The 19533-nt window shown below is 38.8% G+C and overlaps 1 protein-coding gene across 1 annotated transcript; it reads left to right on the forward strand.

Annotated features, from left to right (window-relative positions):
* Window positions 1–15639: 15639 nt before the first annotated feature.
* On the forward strand, window positions 15640–17630 carry LOC132619468 (uncharacterized). Its single transcript, XM_060334368.1, has 3 exons — window positions 15640–16310; window positions 16394–16552; window positions 17386–17630. The coding sequence occupies exons 1-3, from the start codon at window positions 15741–15743 to the stop codon at window positions 17599–17601; spliced, it is 945 nt and encodes a 314-aa protein (XP_060190351.1). The 5' UTR covers window positions 15640–15740; the 3' UTR covers window positions 17602–17630.
* Window positions 17631–19533: the final 1903 nt, after the last annotated feature.

The raw sequence follows: 19533 nt of genomic DNA on the forward strand, positions 1-19533 counted from the left end.
GTGTATCATATGTATTTAATATTATAGTAATAGTAATAACTATATCGTATATGATACACATTAATTTCTTTTTGCCAATCAGTGGCTTTCTTACGTCACTGTTTGTTATATATTTTTTTGTAGGCTCGTGGAATTCACGGAGTTAGACATTTGGCTTACAGTGTTCAGGAAAGTCCGTTAGAGTGACCTTCAGATTCTCAGGGTATGAATGCATTGATGCAAAGGTTTAATAACATGTCGACTGAGTCTCTGAATGCTGCTGCAATGGGGACGAGGTTGACATTTGATCCCGATTATATACCACCAGCAGTTTATGAGGCACCGCCTAAGTTGCCAACTGGTCGTCGAGATCGTGCAAATGTACGTCGTGCTGGTAACCCACGGGGTCGAGGTCAGGTGGCGCACCAGCTTATTGATGATGATGACGATCAAGTTGACGATCTAGAGCCACACCCAGACCCGGCTCATGCATTCTGTTGTAATGTTAGCCCATCTATGACTGCTTCCTCTCATCCACCTACGCATTTACCCACCCCACATCACCCATCCAGTCCACATGACCCACATACGAATTTATCTAGCCCATATTATCCGTCGATGGAATTTTCCGACCCATCTAATATGGTCACTCCACAAGGTTTCACCCCATTTAGACCTTCCTCACAACCTTGGAGCCAACAGGCTTTGGACAACCTCCTTTTTCAAGTTCCTCAGACTAGTACCTCATCTCGACCTCCAGCTAATTTTCCCTGTGATGGAAGGAGGCTCAGTTTTAATGATGCATATGCACCTACGCCAGATGTTCAGGACTTAGAGGCACAGGTTCGTTTTGAATTTAAATTTTTATATATATAATTTAAGTGTCGCATTAAAAAGTAACTTTTATTTTTGTATGATATTTATAGGGTGCGGAAGGGATGCATGAGGGGGTTCCTCCGCGCAGACCTCGTATGGATCGCCGGCCAACACAATGTGGCACTAGTGGGAGGAAAAGATGCACACGTAGGGAGGCATGAGGAGCTTTAACAACTTATTTTGAAAATTTATTATATATGTATGACTATATATGACTTATTATAGCGACATATATTCCGTCAATATGAATTATGGTGTATTTCTGACTAATTAGACTTCTATATGAAGTGTTTTTTTAATAAATACGAAAATTGCATGTGGGGTTTAGACCTTTCTGCACCATGTATTTTTGTATAAATAGTCTTCCATAGTACCTTATTCATCTCACCACGCTAAAACAAACTCTTTCAAAATGTTATCGTGGAATCCATTCTTCTGGCAACGCGGCCCAATGACATATCACCCAGGTGACATTTTTGAGTCAATGGGTAGGAAATGGGTTTTGGAACATGAATTTGAGTACTCGGTTAATCCGAACGAGCGCTACAATAGACAATACATTAGCAAAATGAGGAGAGAATGGAACTATCGCCTGGATGAAGCTCATAATATTGAGACCGATTTAAGAAGTCGTGGCCTGCATCGTCCAAAACGTCGTGCAATAGGCATGCCGCTCACATCACCCCAAGAACTGAATGTTGCATTGAACCGCATTCGCGAAGAAAATAATAGGATGCGTTTGCGATGGTTGCGTTTGGAGGGACACAGATTGGGGTTAATAGTTACCCCTGATTGGAACTCAGACTGCGAAATGTCTGATGAATATGATTTTCCATAAGCATTTTTTGTTGTTATGTTGGCTAGTTAAGTATTGTATTTGTACCTTTTCAGTTTTCAATGTTATTTCAATTTGTATTTTATGCGAAATGCTATCGTATTCATCTTCATCTTCCTCTCCATCTCGTCCATCTTCATTATCGAGTGAGCGATTTCCTCTCCTTTATGTTTTTTTTTTTTTAAAACCATCCGCTGAAAAAAGGTTTTTTAGACATTAATGAAGTTAGTTCGATTGAGATATAGATAATCGAATACGATGAATATTGGTTGAAAGTTTATATTTTTTTGGTTGAAATAGTCCGATTATTTATAAATTGGATGAATGCAATTGTAAGAAAATGTTAGCTCTTTCAACAGCCAAGACCAAGGAATCCGTGTAAAAAAAATTGGGATTTGACTTCTCCATGCTAAAAAAATTGTCCCTGCATTTCACAAAGTATGCAACGAAATATAAAAGATATATAACAACAATCATTCTTAAAGTATGCAACAATGGAAAAGATAAGTGTAGCTTCTGCCAAGATTCTAAATGAATTGAAAGCTACTAACTAGCTTCCTTTTTAGCTTCCTCTTAATGTATGCAATAATGCTGAGAAAATTAAATAAGTGTATAATGCTTCTGCCAAGATTCTAAATGAATTGAAAGCTACTAACTAGCTTCCTTTTTAGCTTCCTCTTAACGTATTCAATAATGCTTGGACAAAATTAAATAAGTGTACAATGCTTCTGCCAAGATTCTAAAGGAGGGGGGGGGGGGGGGGGGGGGTTCGTTATATACCTGCAAAATAGAACAAAACATTTCGTTGGTATATAAAAGAAAAATAATTATTTTCCTATTTCGTTTTTATATAAATGAAATACGAAAGAAATATATATATATTCATCATATTTCATTGTTATATGAATGATATATATATATATATATATATATATATATATATATATGCATTCCTATTTCGTTTTTTTATTCACGAAATACAAAAAAAAAAAAAAAAAAAAAAACTATTTCGTTCATTAGATTACGAAATGCAAAAAAAAAAATCAGTTTCCTTCATTAATACACGAAATACAAAAAAATAAAATAAAAAAAATAAACCTATTTCGTTCATTAATACACGAAATGCAATATATATATATATATATATATATATATATATATATATTTTCCAATTTCCTTTTTACAAAAAAAATTATCCTATTTCATTTTTTAATACACGAAATGCAAAAAAAAAAAATATAATTTCCTATTTCTTTTTTTATTCAAGAAATACCAAAAAAAAAAAGAAACAAATACAACTATTTCATTGACTATTTCACGAAATGCTTAAAAAAACAGTTAAGTTAATATTCACAAAAAATAAAAATAAAAACCATTTCGTTTACTATTTCACGAAATTCTAAAAAATAAAAAAATAAAAAACAGGTAAGTTAATATTCACAAAAATTAAAAAATAAAACATTTGGTTTACTATTTCACGAAATGTTAAAAAATTTAAAAAAAACGGTTAAGTTTAATATTCACAAAAAAAAAAACCCCGTTTCGTTGACTATTTCTGAAATGCTAAAAAAACAAAAAGTTAAGTTAATATTCACGAAATAAAAAAAAACCCTATTTCATGAATTGTGTCACGAAATGCAAAAAAAAAACAATTTCTTCATTTAATTCACGAAATAAAAAAAAAAACTACCTATTTCGTGGATTGTATCACGAACTGCCCACTTTGGTCTATAAAAAAAAGCATACCATTTTTGTCCAATGTATGCAAAAAAAAACCCATTTTGGCTCCGAGCTCCAACATGGAAAGTAAAGTTAGTTAGACTACAAGCAAACAAATTACACATTGATTAATATCTTTAATCAACTTTCTTAAGTAGGGTGTCTCATCCCAAAAATCCATTTAGTTTGGAATGGAGAATTTGCTTATTTTTTATTGCATCATTAATATTAAAGAAGTAATTCTTTTTAATATTATTGAATTTTAAGAAAACATGCATTAATAGGGAGATTTTTTCCCCTCTCTCTCTCTCTCTCTAGAAAATCAATCAAACACAACAGTCTTTTCCCATCCCCTCACTCCCACCCCCACCCCCACCCCCCAACTCCGGTGGCTAGCAACTTTCCGGTGGCCTCCCCAGGTAAGTTGTCTCTCTCCTAGGGTTTGTGACAGCCCTAAACTCCTCTTCTTCTCCTGTCTTCTTCATCTTCTTTTCTCTTCTCTCCTCTCTCCTTCTCTCTGATCCGACAGATTCGAGCTCCCAGCCGTGAACAGTGATTCTTGCGTGAACAGTCTTTCGGTGTGAACAGTATTTCGGCGTGAATAGTGTTTCAGCGTGAACAGGTTTTGTCTAACTGGAGTTGGTACCTCCAGTTTTTATTTTTATTGTTTATTTTTTAATTCTCTGTCTTTTGTCCTTGCAGCTAATTTGAATTCTTGCACTACTTGTTTCGTTCTCATCGTAATAGTTACACTTTCATCTACATTATTGCTAACTTGTGTTTTAATATTGATTCCTACCTGGTCGAGTAGTTTATATTTGCTTTACTGGCTTTGGTAGACGATGGTAGATTAGGGTCATGTTCTCGGACGGGGGTGAGGGTTAGAGAGGGTAGGTGGGTTAAGGGAGTCTCTAGTCTGCGAGTAGGGTCTTGGAATATTGGGACTCTAACGGGGAAGTCCATCGAACTAGTTAAGATTCTTAAGAAGAGGAGGATTAACATAGCTTGCGTCCAGGAGACTAAATGGGTAAGATCCACGGCTAAAGACGTGGATGAATATAAGTTATGGTTATCAGGTAGGTCGAGGGATAGGAATGGAGTAGGCATTTTAGTAGATAATGACTTAAGAGAACAGTTGGTAGGGGTTAAGAGGGTTAGTGATAGGTTGATGACGATTAAGCTAGTCTTTGAAGGGTTTATTTTGCACATTATTAATGCTTACGCGCCGCCGCAAGCGGGCTTGGGTGAGGAGGTGAAAAAAAGTTTTTGGGAGGATTTGGACGAGGTGATGCGAGGTATACCGTCCACTGAGAAGCTATTCATCGGAGGAGATTTCAATGGGCATATTGGGTCAATTTCAGGGGTTTATGATGATGTGCATGGAGGCTGTGGTTTCGGGGACAGGTACGGAGGAGGAATTGCACTGTTGGATATTGCAAAAGCCTTTAGGCTGGTGGTAGCCAATTCGAGTTTCCCAAAGAAGGAGGAGCACTTGGTAACCTTTCGTAGTTCGGTAGCTAAGACGCAGATAGACTTTTTACTCCTTAGGAAGGAAGATAAATGTCTCTGTAAAGACTGCAAGGTGATTCTGAGTGAGAATCTAACGACCCAGCATAAGCTCTTGGTGATGGATTTGGAAATCAAGATGAGGAAGAGAAAGAGGGTTGTGGATGACAGGCTCAGGAGCAAATGGGGGAGTTTGACCATGAAGGGTGCCCTGGAGATCGGGGAAAAGTTGAGGGCTATGGGAGCCTGGGAGAGTAGTGGGGAGGAGATCGACATGTGGGATAAGACGGCCAGTTGCATTAGGAAAACAGCTAGAGAGGTGTTGGGGGTCTCGAAGGGTAGTATTGGTCGGCACAGAGAGGATTGGTGGTGGAATGGAGGAGTTCAAGAGAAGGTGGAAGCAAAAAAGGTGGCGTATACGAAGTTGGTAGACAACAAGGATGATGAGGAGAAGCGAACGAATAGGGAATTGTACAAGAGGGCGAGGAAGGAGGCAAAGTTAGTGGTTACGGCGGCAAAGATAGCAGTTTTTGAACGCCTGTATGCAGAACTAGAGGACAAAGGCAGGGATAAGAAGTTGTACAAACTAGCCAAGGCGAGGGAGAGGAAGGTGCGTGACTTGGATCAGGTGAAGTGCATCAAGGACGAGGATGGCTAGGTACTAGTGGAGGACGCTCTCATTAGACGGAGATGACAATCATACTTCCACAAACTCTTGAACGATGGTGGGGACAGAGATATTGTGTTGGGAGATTTGGAGTACTCTGAGAGGTGTTGTGATTTTGGATATTGTAGGAGTATAAAGGTTGAGGAAGTTAAGGGTGTTGTCCGTAGGATGAGTAGGGGTCGAGCGATCGGGCCCGATAAGATTCCTAGGGAATTTTGGAAGACTGCAGGCAGGGCAGGTTTAGAGTGGTTGACCCGACTCTTTAATGTCATCTTTAAGGCGGCTAAGATGCCCGAAGAATGGAGATGCAGTACAATGATTCCATTGTACAATAACAAGGGAGACATTCAAAGTTGCAACAACTACAGAGGGATCAAGTTGCTAAGCCACACTATGAAAGTGTGGGAAAGGGTGGTAGAGATGAGGGTGAGGAGAGGCGTGACCATCTCAGAGAACCAGTTCGGATTTATGCCGGGGCGCTCAACTACAGAAGCTATTCATCTTGTACGGAGACTGGTGGAACAGTATAGGGAGAGAAAGAGGGACCCACACATGGTATTCATTGACCTAGAAAAGGCATACGACAAAGTGCCGAGAGAGATTCTATGGAGATGCTTGGAGGCTAGAGGTGTACCTGTGGCGTACATTAGGGCGATAAAGGACATGTATAATGGGGCCAATACCAGGGTAAGGACTATGGGAGGAGACTCAGAGCACTTCCCAGCAGGGATCATCTCTTAGCCCATTTTTATTCTCCTTGGTGATGGATGGGTTGACGCGGAAAATTCAAGTTGAGGTGTCATGGTGTATGTTATTTACATATGATATAGTCCTGATTGACGAGTCTCGCAGCGTGGTTAACACTAAGCTGGAGGTTTGGAGACAAACTCTGGAGTCTAAAGGGTTCAAGTTGAGTAGGACCAAGACAGAGTACTTGGAGTGCAATTTCAGTGAGACAGTGCATGAGGCTGATGTGGAAGTGAAGCTTGGTACCCAGGTCATATAGAAGAACGATAGTTTCAAGTATCTTGGGTCTATTATACAAGGAAATGGAGAGATTGATGATGATGTCACACACCGTATTGGTGCAGGATGGATGAAATGGAGGCTTGCCTCTGGAGTGTTGTGTAACAAGAAGGTGCCATCGAAACTTAAAGGCAACTTCTACAAAGTGGTGGTTAGACCGACTATGTTGTATGGGGCGGAGTGTTGGCTATTCAAAAAATCTCATGTTCAGAAGATGAAAGTGGCGGAAATGAGAATGCTGCGATGGATGTGTGGGCACACTAGGAGCGATAGGATTAGGAATGGAGTCATCCGAGACAACGTTGGGTAGCCTCAGTGGAAGACAAGATGCGGGAAGCGAGGTTGAGATGGTTTGGGCATGTGATGTGGAGAGATGCAAATGCCCCAGTGCGGAGGTGCGAGAGGTTGGCCAGTGACGGTTTCAGAAGAGGTAGAGGTAGGCCGAAGAAGTATTGGGGGGAAGTAATTAGACAGGACATGGCACATTTCCTGCTTACCGAGGACATGACCTTAGATAGGAGGGTATGGAGGACTCATATTAGGGTAGAAGGCTAGTAAGTAGTTGCGTTTATCCTTTTTTACGAGTATCTATGTTGCTTTATAGTTTCTCGTCTCTTGATTTCTGCGAGTATCTGTTGGTTTATAATGACTTATTTACTTTCACTGTTTTCATTTTCAAAACTATTTTGATGTGTTTGCCCGTATCTGACCTTTCTTATGCTTTCTCTTGAGCCGACGGTCTTCCGGAAACAGCCTCCCTACCTAAGGTAGGGGTAAGGTTTGCGTACACTCTACCCTCCCCAGACCCCACGTTGTGAGATTAACCGGGTATGTTGTTGTTGTTATGTATTAATAGGAATAAGTTGGTATATTTTTTTTCTTTTTTTTAGGAATGAAAAGGGTTAAAACGACAGTCAAAATAGAAAGGAAGGAGTACATAAATTTAAAACTGGAACAAAGATATTAAAAAGCTCATATTTGTTTAAATAATTCAAATATTATCTTTTATGATGGCTAGGCATAGAGCATATTTTCTCTAAGCTTCCAAGCACTTTTGAGAGGTTGAAACAACCTTCGCAGCCATATGATCATACTTCAGGGGACACTTTAACACATAAAAAGGTAGTTCGGGGTTCACAGTTTAGATAAGAAATTCAAAAAATAATAGCATAACAATTTAGGAAATTTTTGATGTATTAACTTTAAAACAAAAGATTACTTTGATATCGAAATTTAAGGAAATATGTCCAACATCAATTATCAATAAATCGATCCCTCTCTTGCACTCACTATTTATTAGGGTACTTAAATAAATTATAAATCAAAATGATCTGTGTGTTAATCAATTCCAACGGAAATAACTTTTGAATGGTCAGTTGAGTACTTAAATAAATTTTAAATCAAAATGATCTGTTTGTTAGTCAATTCCAACGGAAATAACTTTTGAATGGTCAATTTATCAACATAATTTATTTTAACCAGTCCAATTTTAAGCTAACCCACTTATTTAAACCCCTATTGATAACAAATAGATTTAAAAAGTTGTTACAAAAAAAGTTTTTTGGTACAAATGTAAATACTACCATTAACAAACAAAAACGATTACACCGACAGAGCACCTCATCTCATGACCACCTTCTAAGAAGGGTATCATTCAATCAAGCCTCCAACAAGTCTCTACTTACACAAAAAACTGCTGAATTAAAGAACCACATCTACTAGCCTTTTTTGAATGTCTAACGGCCTCTATTCTAGTAACAAAAGCCTGTTTAATCTGCGTAATCACTGTATCAGTATCTGCAAGTATTCCTCTGAATATGGCCCTATTTCTTGCTTGCCGCACATTGTATATGATTGCCCCCCCCTCCCCTCCCCATAAGGCTGTGATCACCTATTTATAGAACTGCTTCCATCTGCTTCTCCTGATTCTTGTCAGCACCTGTTTAGCTTCACCTTGTGGTATTTGCACCTCTGCCCATTGCATAATAGCAGTTAAGACCCTCCTTGTCCAAACACAATCTGAGAACAAGTGCACTTGTGTTTCAGTAGCTTGACCATCGCACAAACTACATAGAGTATTATCTATTGGAATATTCAATCGCTGAAGCCTCTCCTTGGTGAGTAATCTGCCCTGTACAGCAAGCCAGAGAAAAAAGCGATGTTTAGGTTGAAGAACACTACTCCATATTAGCTCTGATCCTCTTAATATACTCTGTTGGCCCAACGTTGCACCATAGCTATTTGAGATGGAATATTTCCCATTAGCTGTCAGAACATAAACCCCTTGTTAATTATACCACCTCATCATTTCCCCTTTCATTGCATTCAACTTCCTCCAATACCAGCTGCTGTCTTGTGGAGCGACATATTCCCAAATGTTGTTATTATTCTTCATATATACACCATGCACCCATCTAACCCAAAGGACATCTTTTTTGCTAGCTAGTTGCCATAACAGCTTGCCAACAGAAGCTATATTCCACTTCTAACTGCCTTTAATATAAAGTCGTCCATTTTTCTTTGGCGCACACACCTTGTCCCAAGCCACTAGTGCTGTCTTCCTATTGTCCTCTGTGCTACCCCACAGATACTATCTGCATTTCTTGTCGACTTCCTTCAACACACTTTGAGGAAATATAAATGCTGAACCCCAGAAACTGTGTCTTGAGAACAGTATTGAGATTATAACCTGAAGCCTCCCTGCATAAGACAATTGTTTTGAGTATACTGTGGTGATACAAAAAAAGTTATATACCATAAAAAGAAACTCAAGATTCTACAAAGTTTGGTATATATAAAACGGTAAATTACTGATTACTAGCAACATTGCTATTTGCTGCTCAAACATGATGAAAGTGAGCAAGAAAAATCCAAAAGGTGCACATATAAGCAATAAAATAAAATAATAAAACGGTCAGAATAACAAGGGACAAAAATAGGGTAGCGCGCAAAGTTTTTAGTGGCGGCAAGCATGCCCCCATTAAAAAAAAATGCAAAAAGCGAACTTTTGGAAAAGCCTCCTCTAAGAAATAGGTTAGTTCAATCCTTTCATTACTTAATTGATTGCAGAATAATATTCTAACCTAAAATAAGAGATTACACAATATACAAAATAAGCTAACCTAAAACAGTAGACTACAAAATCTTCTAATTAATATTTACATATTCTATCACACCCCCGCAGTCGAAACGGGAGGTTTACGAACGCTGAGACTGTCTCGAAAATCTTCAAATAAGACCTGTGATAGTCCTTTGATGAAAATATCGACAATCTGATAGCGGGAAGGAACATGGAGGACACGAACCTATCCGCGCGCAACCTTCTCACGAACAAAGTGAATGTCCATTTCAATGTGTTTGGTGCGCTGATGTTGCACCGCATTTCCCGAAAGATAAATGACACTCACATTGTCACAATATACCATAGTGGCCTTATAAATAGGACAATGTAATTCCAGCAGAAGATTGCGAAGCCAGAAGGACTCGGAGACAACATTAGCAACCCCCTATACTCTGCCTAAGCACTCGAGCGAGAGAGGGTAGGTTGGCGTTTCGAAGACCACGATATCAAGTTATCCCCAAGAAAAACACAGTACCTAGACGTTGACCGACGTGTGTCAGGGCAGCCGCCCCAATCCGCATCAGTGTAAGAAAGAAGATCCGTAACTGAGGACGGATAAAGATGCAAACCATAGTCAAGTGTACCCTGAATATAACGGATGATACGCTTAAGTGCATGCATATGAACTTGTCGCGGTGCATGCATGTGTAAGCATACCTGTTGAACAGCATAAGAGATATTCGGCCTCGTGAAAGTAAGATGCTGAAGGGCACCTGCGAGATTGTGATAGTGAGTCGGGTCATCATAAGGAGCACCCGATGTGCCGCTCACCTTCGGTTTAGTATCAACCGGAGTAGAAGTAGCCTTACACGAAGACATCTCAACTCTATCAATGATTTCCGCGGCATACTTGCGTTGCGAAAGAAACATCCCATCCTTATGTCGAGTGACATGAATGTCAAGGAAATAATTCAAAGGACCCAAATCCTTCATAGCAAATTTCGAGTCAAGAAGAGCCATAATGGAGTAGCGGAGAGAATCTGAGGAAGCAGTAAGAATAATATCATCAACATAAAGTAGCATGTATGCCATCTCGGACCCCTTTTTATAGATGAACAAAGAATTGTCAGATCTGTTGTTTGAAAAACCAAGAGAAGAGACATAATCTGCAAAACACTTGTACCATGCTCTCGAGGCCTGCTTAAGCCCATATAAGGACTTACGGAGTAAACATACATAATACGGATGAGTAGGATCTCTGAAACCCATAGGTTGATGCATATACACGGTTTCCTTGAGCTCACCGTGTAAGAAAGCGTTCTTAACATCTAGCTGATGAATAGGCCACCTCTTTGATAGGGAAAGACTGAGAACTGTACGGATCGTAGCCGGCTTGACCACTGGACTGAAGGTCTCACCACAATCAATTCCAACCTGTTGAGTCTTACCATCACCTACAAGACGGGCTTTATGCCTCTCAAAGTCACCATTAGATTTTTCTTTATGAGTGAAAATCCACACAGAACGAATAACATTCACATTAGGTGGACGGGGCACCAACTCCCACGTCTTATTTTTAATAAGAGCATCAAATTCATCATCCATAGCCATTTTCCAATTCGGGTCGCGAAGGGCTGTCAGAGGGTTACGAGGAAGAGAGGATTTCGTAACCATGGTATTTAAGTTAAAGAGGCGTTTTGGCTTAAAAATACTATGCTGACTCCGGGTCACCATTCGGGACGGATTGGGAGAAAGGGAAGGCTGGGGTGCCGGTGGGAGGGGACTGCCAGCGGAGGGGATAGGGGCAGTGGGCTGGGTGCCGGTGGGAGGAGACTGGGTAGCGGGCTAGCCTACAGTGGGATGGGACTGGGCAGCGGGCTGGGTCATGGTGGGAGGGGGGTAGTATAAGCCAAGTGATGCAACCACAATGGAGAAATGCCATCATCTAAAAACTCATAAGTAATAGAAGTGGGAGAATGTAACTTGGAAAAGGGGAAGACATTCTCATAAAAAATCACGTGACGAGAAATAATGATTTTATGGTACGATAAATCATAACACTTATACCCTCTATGATTCGTAGGATACCCCAAAAAGACACACGGTGTAGACCGGGCTTGCAATTTGTGGATAGTTGGAGAAGGAAATAGGGGATAGCATAAACACCCAAAAACCCAAAGATAAGAGTAAGATGGCTTTCGTTGGTATAGCACTTTAAGAGGAGAAACGTGACCTAATAATTTACTTGATAAAATATTAAGAAGATATGTTGTCATTTGTAAGGCGTGATGCTAGAACAAAGGAGGGAGAGAAGCATGTGCTAGAAGAGTCCGAGTGATATTATTTATAGAACGGATTTTTCTTTCGGCTTTCCCATTTTGTGAAGACGTATGTGGACAAGAAAGACGAAATGACATCCCATTAGCCTCACACAATTTCCTGAATTGACCATTATCATATTCCCTCCCATTATCACATTGGACATTTTTAATATGACGTTCAAATTGAGTGTGAATGTGGGTTTTCAAAGCTAAGAATTTCGAATAAACATCGGATTTCTTAGATAACGGAAAAGTCCATAAAAATTTCGAAAAATCATCCATAAACAGAACATAATATCGATGACCCAATGAACTTAACACGGGAGAGGTCCACAAATAACTATAAATAATATCAAATGACATCAAAGTTTCAGAAATAAAAGAATCAAACGGTAACTTAATGTGTTTACCAAGAACACAAGAACGACAAATACTAGAAAGACTAGATTTATTACATTCAATGCTTTTATGACCCCTAAGACATTCTAAGATAGAATTTCCCGGATGACCCAAGAGAGCATGCCAAAAAGGAGAAGACAACGCCGCAAAGTTTGATGGAGTGGTGGTTGGATATTTGATAGTGGTAACCGGATAAAGATCTCCCCGACTATCACACCACATTAGTGGCATCCCCATCTGAAAATCCTTCACAGAAAATCCATATGGATCAAAATCAACAGACACATAATTATCAGTAGTAAACTTTCGGACTGAGATTAAATTTTTAATGAGTTTAGGAGCATGTAAGACATTTCGTAAGGATAAAGGGGGGTTTGGGGGAGGCAAACTAGTGTGACCACAACCATGAATTGGAATCGAATGACCATTTCCCACAACAATACCATTATTTTGACTGCTCAAATTAAAATAAAACGAGAGATTACTGTCCGAGGATGTCATATGAGAAGTAGCTCCGGCGTCCATGTACCAATTTTGATCGGGCGGGTTCAAGGTCATGGTGTGCATTGCGGACTCAATGTCAGTTGGAACATACGACCCGGGAGAAACCACCGCCGCCGTGTAGAGCTGCTGAGCTGGAGGAGGTCCCAAAATACCCTGCTGCCGTGGCGGGACTGGCGGCGGACGAGCCCAAGAGGCTGTCGGGTATGGGTAGGGAGGAGGGGCTGCCCAACGGGGCTGGAGGACCCATTGCCAGTGGCCGAACTGCTGCTGACCGCCACTGCCGGTAGTCCACTGCTGCTGACCGCCGCTGCTTCGGGCAGAATTACCGCGGCCACCGGTGATTTTGCCGCTACCTGAGCCGCGGCCCGAGCCCCCCTTACGGCAGTGGAATTTTTTTTTATTTTCCTCGGCGTGAGCTTGAGTTATCCGAGGGGAGTGGCGCGTCGTCGACTGAGGCCACCATAGCCGAACCAGACCCGTGAGACACCATAGCCACAAGTTCACGTTCCTCCAAAACAAGAGAAGACCGAGCCTTAGTAAATGGTGGGAGCAGTTTTGCATGGCGAATTTGTGTCCCAACCCCTTTGTATGCTTCAGTGAGACCCGAGACCAGTTGAAGGACAAGGAGGCTATTCATCACGGGAGCCCCAACGTTTTTCAGTTGATCGGCAAGGCTCTTGAGACGTTGACAATAGGCGGAGGCATTGGAAAAATCTTCCATACGAGTCGTCGTGAATTCTTGTTCAAGAGTCTCGGGACGAGAAGTTTGATGATCTTGGAAGATATCACGTAAGCGGTCCCAAGCCTCCATGGCAGTAGCATCCGGTTCGATGATAGTGTTTAACAGATCATTCAAAATCGTTGAATAAATCCATTGAAGCACGGTGGCGTCAATGGTGGTCCATAATTCAATTTCCTCATCAGTTTTGGGAGCCAGCTTCTCCTTACCCTTAGGTGGAGGAATGATGTGATGAAGGGCCTTGTGAGAACGAGCATGAATTTTGAAAAGCTCGACCCATGTACCATATTGTGAGTTTTCCATCTCAAGAGTAACAGAGATGTGATTCTTGATATTGGAGACCGCGAGGGCCGGGTGGAACGTGGGCTTAGCCGGGGTGGTTGGTGTGTCGGCCATGGGAAAAGAAAAGGAAGGGGGCGACGACTTAGGGAGGAAAACAAAAAATAGGGATTTAGGGCGTAGCGGAAGGAGGAAGAAGAAAGAAACCCTATTCTGATACCATGTATGAAATAGTTTCCTTCAATCATTTCATTACTTGAATTAGTTTATATACAAAATAACAGAATAATATTCTAACCTAAAATAGGAGATTACACAATACACAAAATATGCTAACCTAAAATAGTAGAATACAAAATCTTCTAATTAATATTTACATATTCTATCACCTCCGAACCAGTTATGGAGTGACGAGTAAAAAAGCATAAACGACCTCAGCAAAAGTAGCAGCAGCTAATTGGTCATCGTGGCCTATGGCTACTACCGAATTATTAAATGAAAGGCGACAGACAACATGCCCTAGAGAATTTGAAGGTACGAAAACTTATAAGACACAAAATAGATAACCTTTGCTTGAAATTTGAAAAAATATACTATGAATTTTAAATCGGAAAAAAAAATATAAAAAATGTTGATTTTTCGCTAAACCGAATTCAAGGTAAAACAATTTATGATGAAAAATAAAAGTAAGGTGGTTGGATAAGTGAGATATATATTATAAGCTGTAGTTCTTTTTCTTCACCATAGGTCAATAATAATGTCGAGCATTTTTTGGATAAGTGGATATACTTTAGTTTTTTATTTTTATTTTTCTTCACCAGATTATAATGTTGACCATTGGAAGTATAAGTTAGATACGGTACGATGTTATATATTTAGTGTATATATTTAGTAATATAAAACTTTATCAAATTAATAATAATATCGGATGAGTTGGACCCGTCAGAGCTTACCCTAAGTCCCTTTAAAATACATATATGAGCCTGTTTGGATGGGCTTATCCACTAAAGTCCTCCCCTCACTTTATTGTTCTTCATGAGTGGAAAGAAAGCAAATTCTTTCTTATCCAATACCACTTGTTTGTAGCTTGCATATAAATTGCTTTAGATAAACTAAGTTAAATGAATTTAATTATTTTTTTGAGCTTATTTTAAGCATAAAATGACTTTAAGCTAGCCAACCAAACACTTAAAAAAGCTAAAAACAGCTTATAAGCAACTTATAAGCTAATTCAAACGGGTTCTATATGTGATGCTTACACCCCTAATACCTTACCCTACAACCCTATATACCTTAATAAACAAAGTCCTTATAATATACATACCCCTATATATCTGATGCTTACACCCCTGTTTAATACCTTAACCTAAGTCCTTTTAAAATACATATATATCTGATGCTTACACCCCTTTATATACCTTATCCTTACCCTTGGAAAATCCTCTTCCCATTCTGCTTGAAACAACACTAGTTTTCTTTCTCTCAAACACAAGAGATGAGTATAAAATTGAATATCATGACTTGGAGAAAAAGAGAAATAAGGATAGTTCCAGAATCTTCCGGACACGTGGCTCTCAACCCAAATCATCATTTACACCTCCCACTCAAAACAACCCAAATCAACATATATACTCGATCACATTCTATCCATGCTGAGATATTTTTCCAAACTTTTCTTCCTTACACTTCTTCTTCAACCTTCTTCCCCTAAAACCTATCTGAAAACTTCATAATGTACAGGGAAATCTCTTTTTAGGAATTTACTTCGTGAGTTGAGGCAAGGAGGTGTTTACTATGTATGTTCATTTAGGAATGCTGACGAGAGATTGATGTTAAGGTGTTGTTTGTGCACTGACGATTTCAGTACTGTTAAAGAGGTAAATGAGCATTTAACATCTAGTGAGAAACACCAAAAACATGTTGATTTTGCTAACAAAACATTGCTAAAGCCAAATCCATGGCTATTTTTCGATTCAATGTTGTTTGCTATTGATGCTAAGAAAGATTTTGAAGTAGAAAACGTCCTCTCTTGTGGTGAGTTGATAGATATGAAACTCGAGTTCATAGGTGTTGCTCCCATTTTTCAAAAGCTTAACGAGGATGGAACAATGGTTAACAAAATCTGGAGTCAGTGGATTGGAAAAGAATCAATGGCTGGTCAAGCGGTCCCACCTAATATGGATGATATACCTCTGCATTCCTACTCCATAGTCAATTTCAAATACTTTTCTTCTTTGGGAAGAGTAATAACAGTTAAGGACATTAAGAAGAATCCCGAGGTTAATCGCCCTCGTGAGTGTGCTGTGTGCTGCCTCCAAATTATTCCTAATGCAGATGTTGGCACGTTGCTGCACAATGAATCTAAAAAGTTTTCCTGTACCTATGACAACTTTGGAGGGGTATTGCTCTTCTTTTGACAACTTTTTCCTCTCTACTTTTAGTCTTCTAGCTATAAACTGATTCCTTTTTTTTATTTGTTTAGCGTTTTCATGTTTTCCACATTTCTTGCCTCCTTGACTGGATAATGGTATTGGAGAAAATAGCAATTGAAGGCACTCAAGTCCAAAAAATGTCAAAAATTCAGAATTACTATTACTGTCCTGAATGTGTTAACAAGGATAGGTCTGCTGACCTTACTCTGGTAATCTTTCTTTTCATTTTGAAGTATATCTTAATATGTTAATTGTTTGGATAATGTAAGAGTATTTTTATTTTTCACTCTTTTCATATAGGATACTGTACCGCATTCACGTGAACTACTCATGTGAAGTGATTTACTTGAGAGATAGCCCAATATCGTGGAGCAATTGTAGTCCATTAAGTATTTAAAAGTGGTGTAATTTTAGTCTTTTGTTAGCTTTTTCTGTCAATACTAATGGAGGCTTCAAATGTTAGCTTCTTAAAACTATATGCAGAATTTACGTGTGGAACTTCACTCTAATGCCTCTATTGATTAGACGCTGCATCTCGTAGGCTTCTGTTCAAGTGTTTCTTCTTTTTCAACTGTAGATCTCCTCCAGTTAATCTTGTTACTCTTCTTGAATGTTACTACTTGAAAGTTTTTGTGTGTGATTTGGTCTTTTTTTTTTTTTTGAGTATTGATGTCATGCGTGTAAAATACATATCAAGTTACAAGGAATGAGTGATCGCATGATTGAATGGAGGTTAGATCTGAGTCCTTAACATAATATCTGCTATAAGTCACAACATGCATCATGATACGTTGACATAGATCCAACCCAGTAAAAATGTAACCTGGGAATTTACATCTAGATGTGTTTACAATAAAGACAACGTGAAATTCAATAGCGTGCTTTTAGCAGGTAGCTTGGAATGGTCACCAGCTTAATCAGAATGTTTAACTTCATTCTTCATGTCTGCTGGAAAATTAAGAAATTTCATTTGCGCTCTCCAATAATGTCTGATTTTATGCTGTTAGAGAAAACTAACATCCATCTTTAATTTTGATTTCAGATGGCACCTGTCAAGGTGGATATAAACCTTGGACGCGACTTTTGGATCAACAGTCCGGAGCCTCTGGATAACTGCTCCAGTGGTTTCTTGTTTGAACCTCACCATGATCCGCCAGTGGAAAATATACGGCCATCCAAGCTTGTGACATTTTATAGAGATCTCGGTTTACCGGGTCGTAATACTTTTGATTCTCTTGCTGACAGTTCTTTCTTTTAAGGACCTCTGTTCAGTTCAATTAACTATTTCTGTTGGCTTTGGTTTGACTAGATTTTGTCTGAAGTATTTGAATATGAATGAGAATTTTGATGAGGAGAAATATCGACTATTTTACGGATAACTTATTGTAAAGGAAAGTAAGATAAATAAATTGAAAGAAATGTGTATTTACATACGCTTATTTCCAATTGATAAAGGCAAAATCACTACGACTGTCAAGTAACGTATAAAACTATTTTTCAAACTGATGCGAAAATATTCTAGTATAAACTGTCGTAAATATCAGTCATTTTTATCAAAAAAATTATCATTCTATACACAATTATTCTTGATGTTTTCCTATATTTAAAATAAATAAATAGAAAATAATTAAACTATAGTTCACAGGAGAAAACAAAAAGGAACCGAAAAATTACCTCAAAAGTCTTAAGAGCGTACCACGGTGAAAAAAAGTTCAAAAGGAAACTAAACACTGAAGAGGAAAAAAGAAGGGAAAGGAAAATCGATGATAAGGCTGTCTCAAATGTTAGATACACGGATTCGATCTCGCGTCAAATTTAGTAGGCGTTTGGACCTTTGGACATGCAATTTCATCTCTAATTTCATCTCATGAGATGAAATCCCAAATCATCCAAAAAGGCATGATCTGGGATTTGAAATCATGATTTCAAAAAATATAAATGTAAAATCTGACCTATACGTTTATATTTTGTAAAAAAGGACTCATGAGTTTATAAATATATTTACCAATCATGTTTACCAATCAGGAAACGCATGCTCGGCGTGAAGAGATTGTTCGTTCCATGTGGGAGAATTATATTAAAGAGTAGTTATATTACTATTCATGTTAAATTTTCCTTTTTATTGAACTAAAGTTTGATCAATTAATGTTGTATTTTTTAGAAAGGCCTTTGAGTAGCGTCTTAATTTTATTATGAACTATGATTTACTCATTTGGTAAGATTGTATAAGAATTGGAAAGTTTTTGATGTTTTTCACAACTTGTGGGGTTTTTATGTTTATAAAAAAAACTGCAACTTAAGAAATCCAAATTGCATGTCCAAACTGTCACACCCTAGTTTTGATAGGGCATGATGGGCCCCCGACCCTTTACTTAGAGCCGAGCGTACCCGCTGGTTCTTGTTATATTCATTCATAATCTTACTGGACTCTTAAACCACGAAATGAAATGCATAATGAAAGCTTTTAAAAAAAAACTTTCTTTTTGTATTTCTCAAATTAAGTAAAATCTGGAATCATATGAAATTTGTAACGTAATGCATAATGATACATCGGCTTACAGAGCCGTTTGCAAGACTGACATTCTATATACGTGACTCTGTCTACAAAGTCTCTAACATAAATCAATGTACCATAACATAGATACTCTGACTCGGCAACACTCCGGAAAGAAATGGAGCTCGCCAACCCAGTTGGAACATCTTCTAGCCATATCTTTTGCTCATCTATATACACCTCTGTGGCATGAAACACAACGTCCACAAGAAGGGACATCAGTACGAATAATGTACTGAGTATGTAAGGCATGAGTAACAACATAACATAGATATGAAAAGTAACAAGGAATAAGAGAGATAACCTGTACATCGGAATGCTTGGCAAGACGGATGTCATGCATGCTTAACCTTTTAAAAAAACATTCTATACATATACATAGTATCATGCCCGGCCATTAAGGCTCGGTGTCATATATATAGTATCATGCCTGACCGTCATTAAGGCTCGGTGTTATCATCATTAGCCCGAGTCCGGGCCGTCCGGGGCAATATCTTAGCATGCCCACTGCAGTGGTGTGCACATCTACGTGCCTGCCCGGCCTACTATAGCGCGACGCGGTGTGAGAAAATACATACATATATATATATATATATATATATATATATATATATATATATATATATATATATATAT

The sequence above is a fragment of the Lycium barbarum genome, chromosome 11 (genome assembly GCF_019175385.1).
Source record: "Lycium barbarum isolate Lr01 chromosome 11, ASM1917538v2, whole genome shotgun sequence".
Taxonomy (NCBI): domain Eukaryota; kingdom Viridiplantae; phylum Streptophyta; class Magnoliopsida; order Solanales; family Solanaceae; genus Lycium; species Lycium barbarum.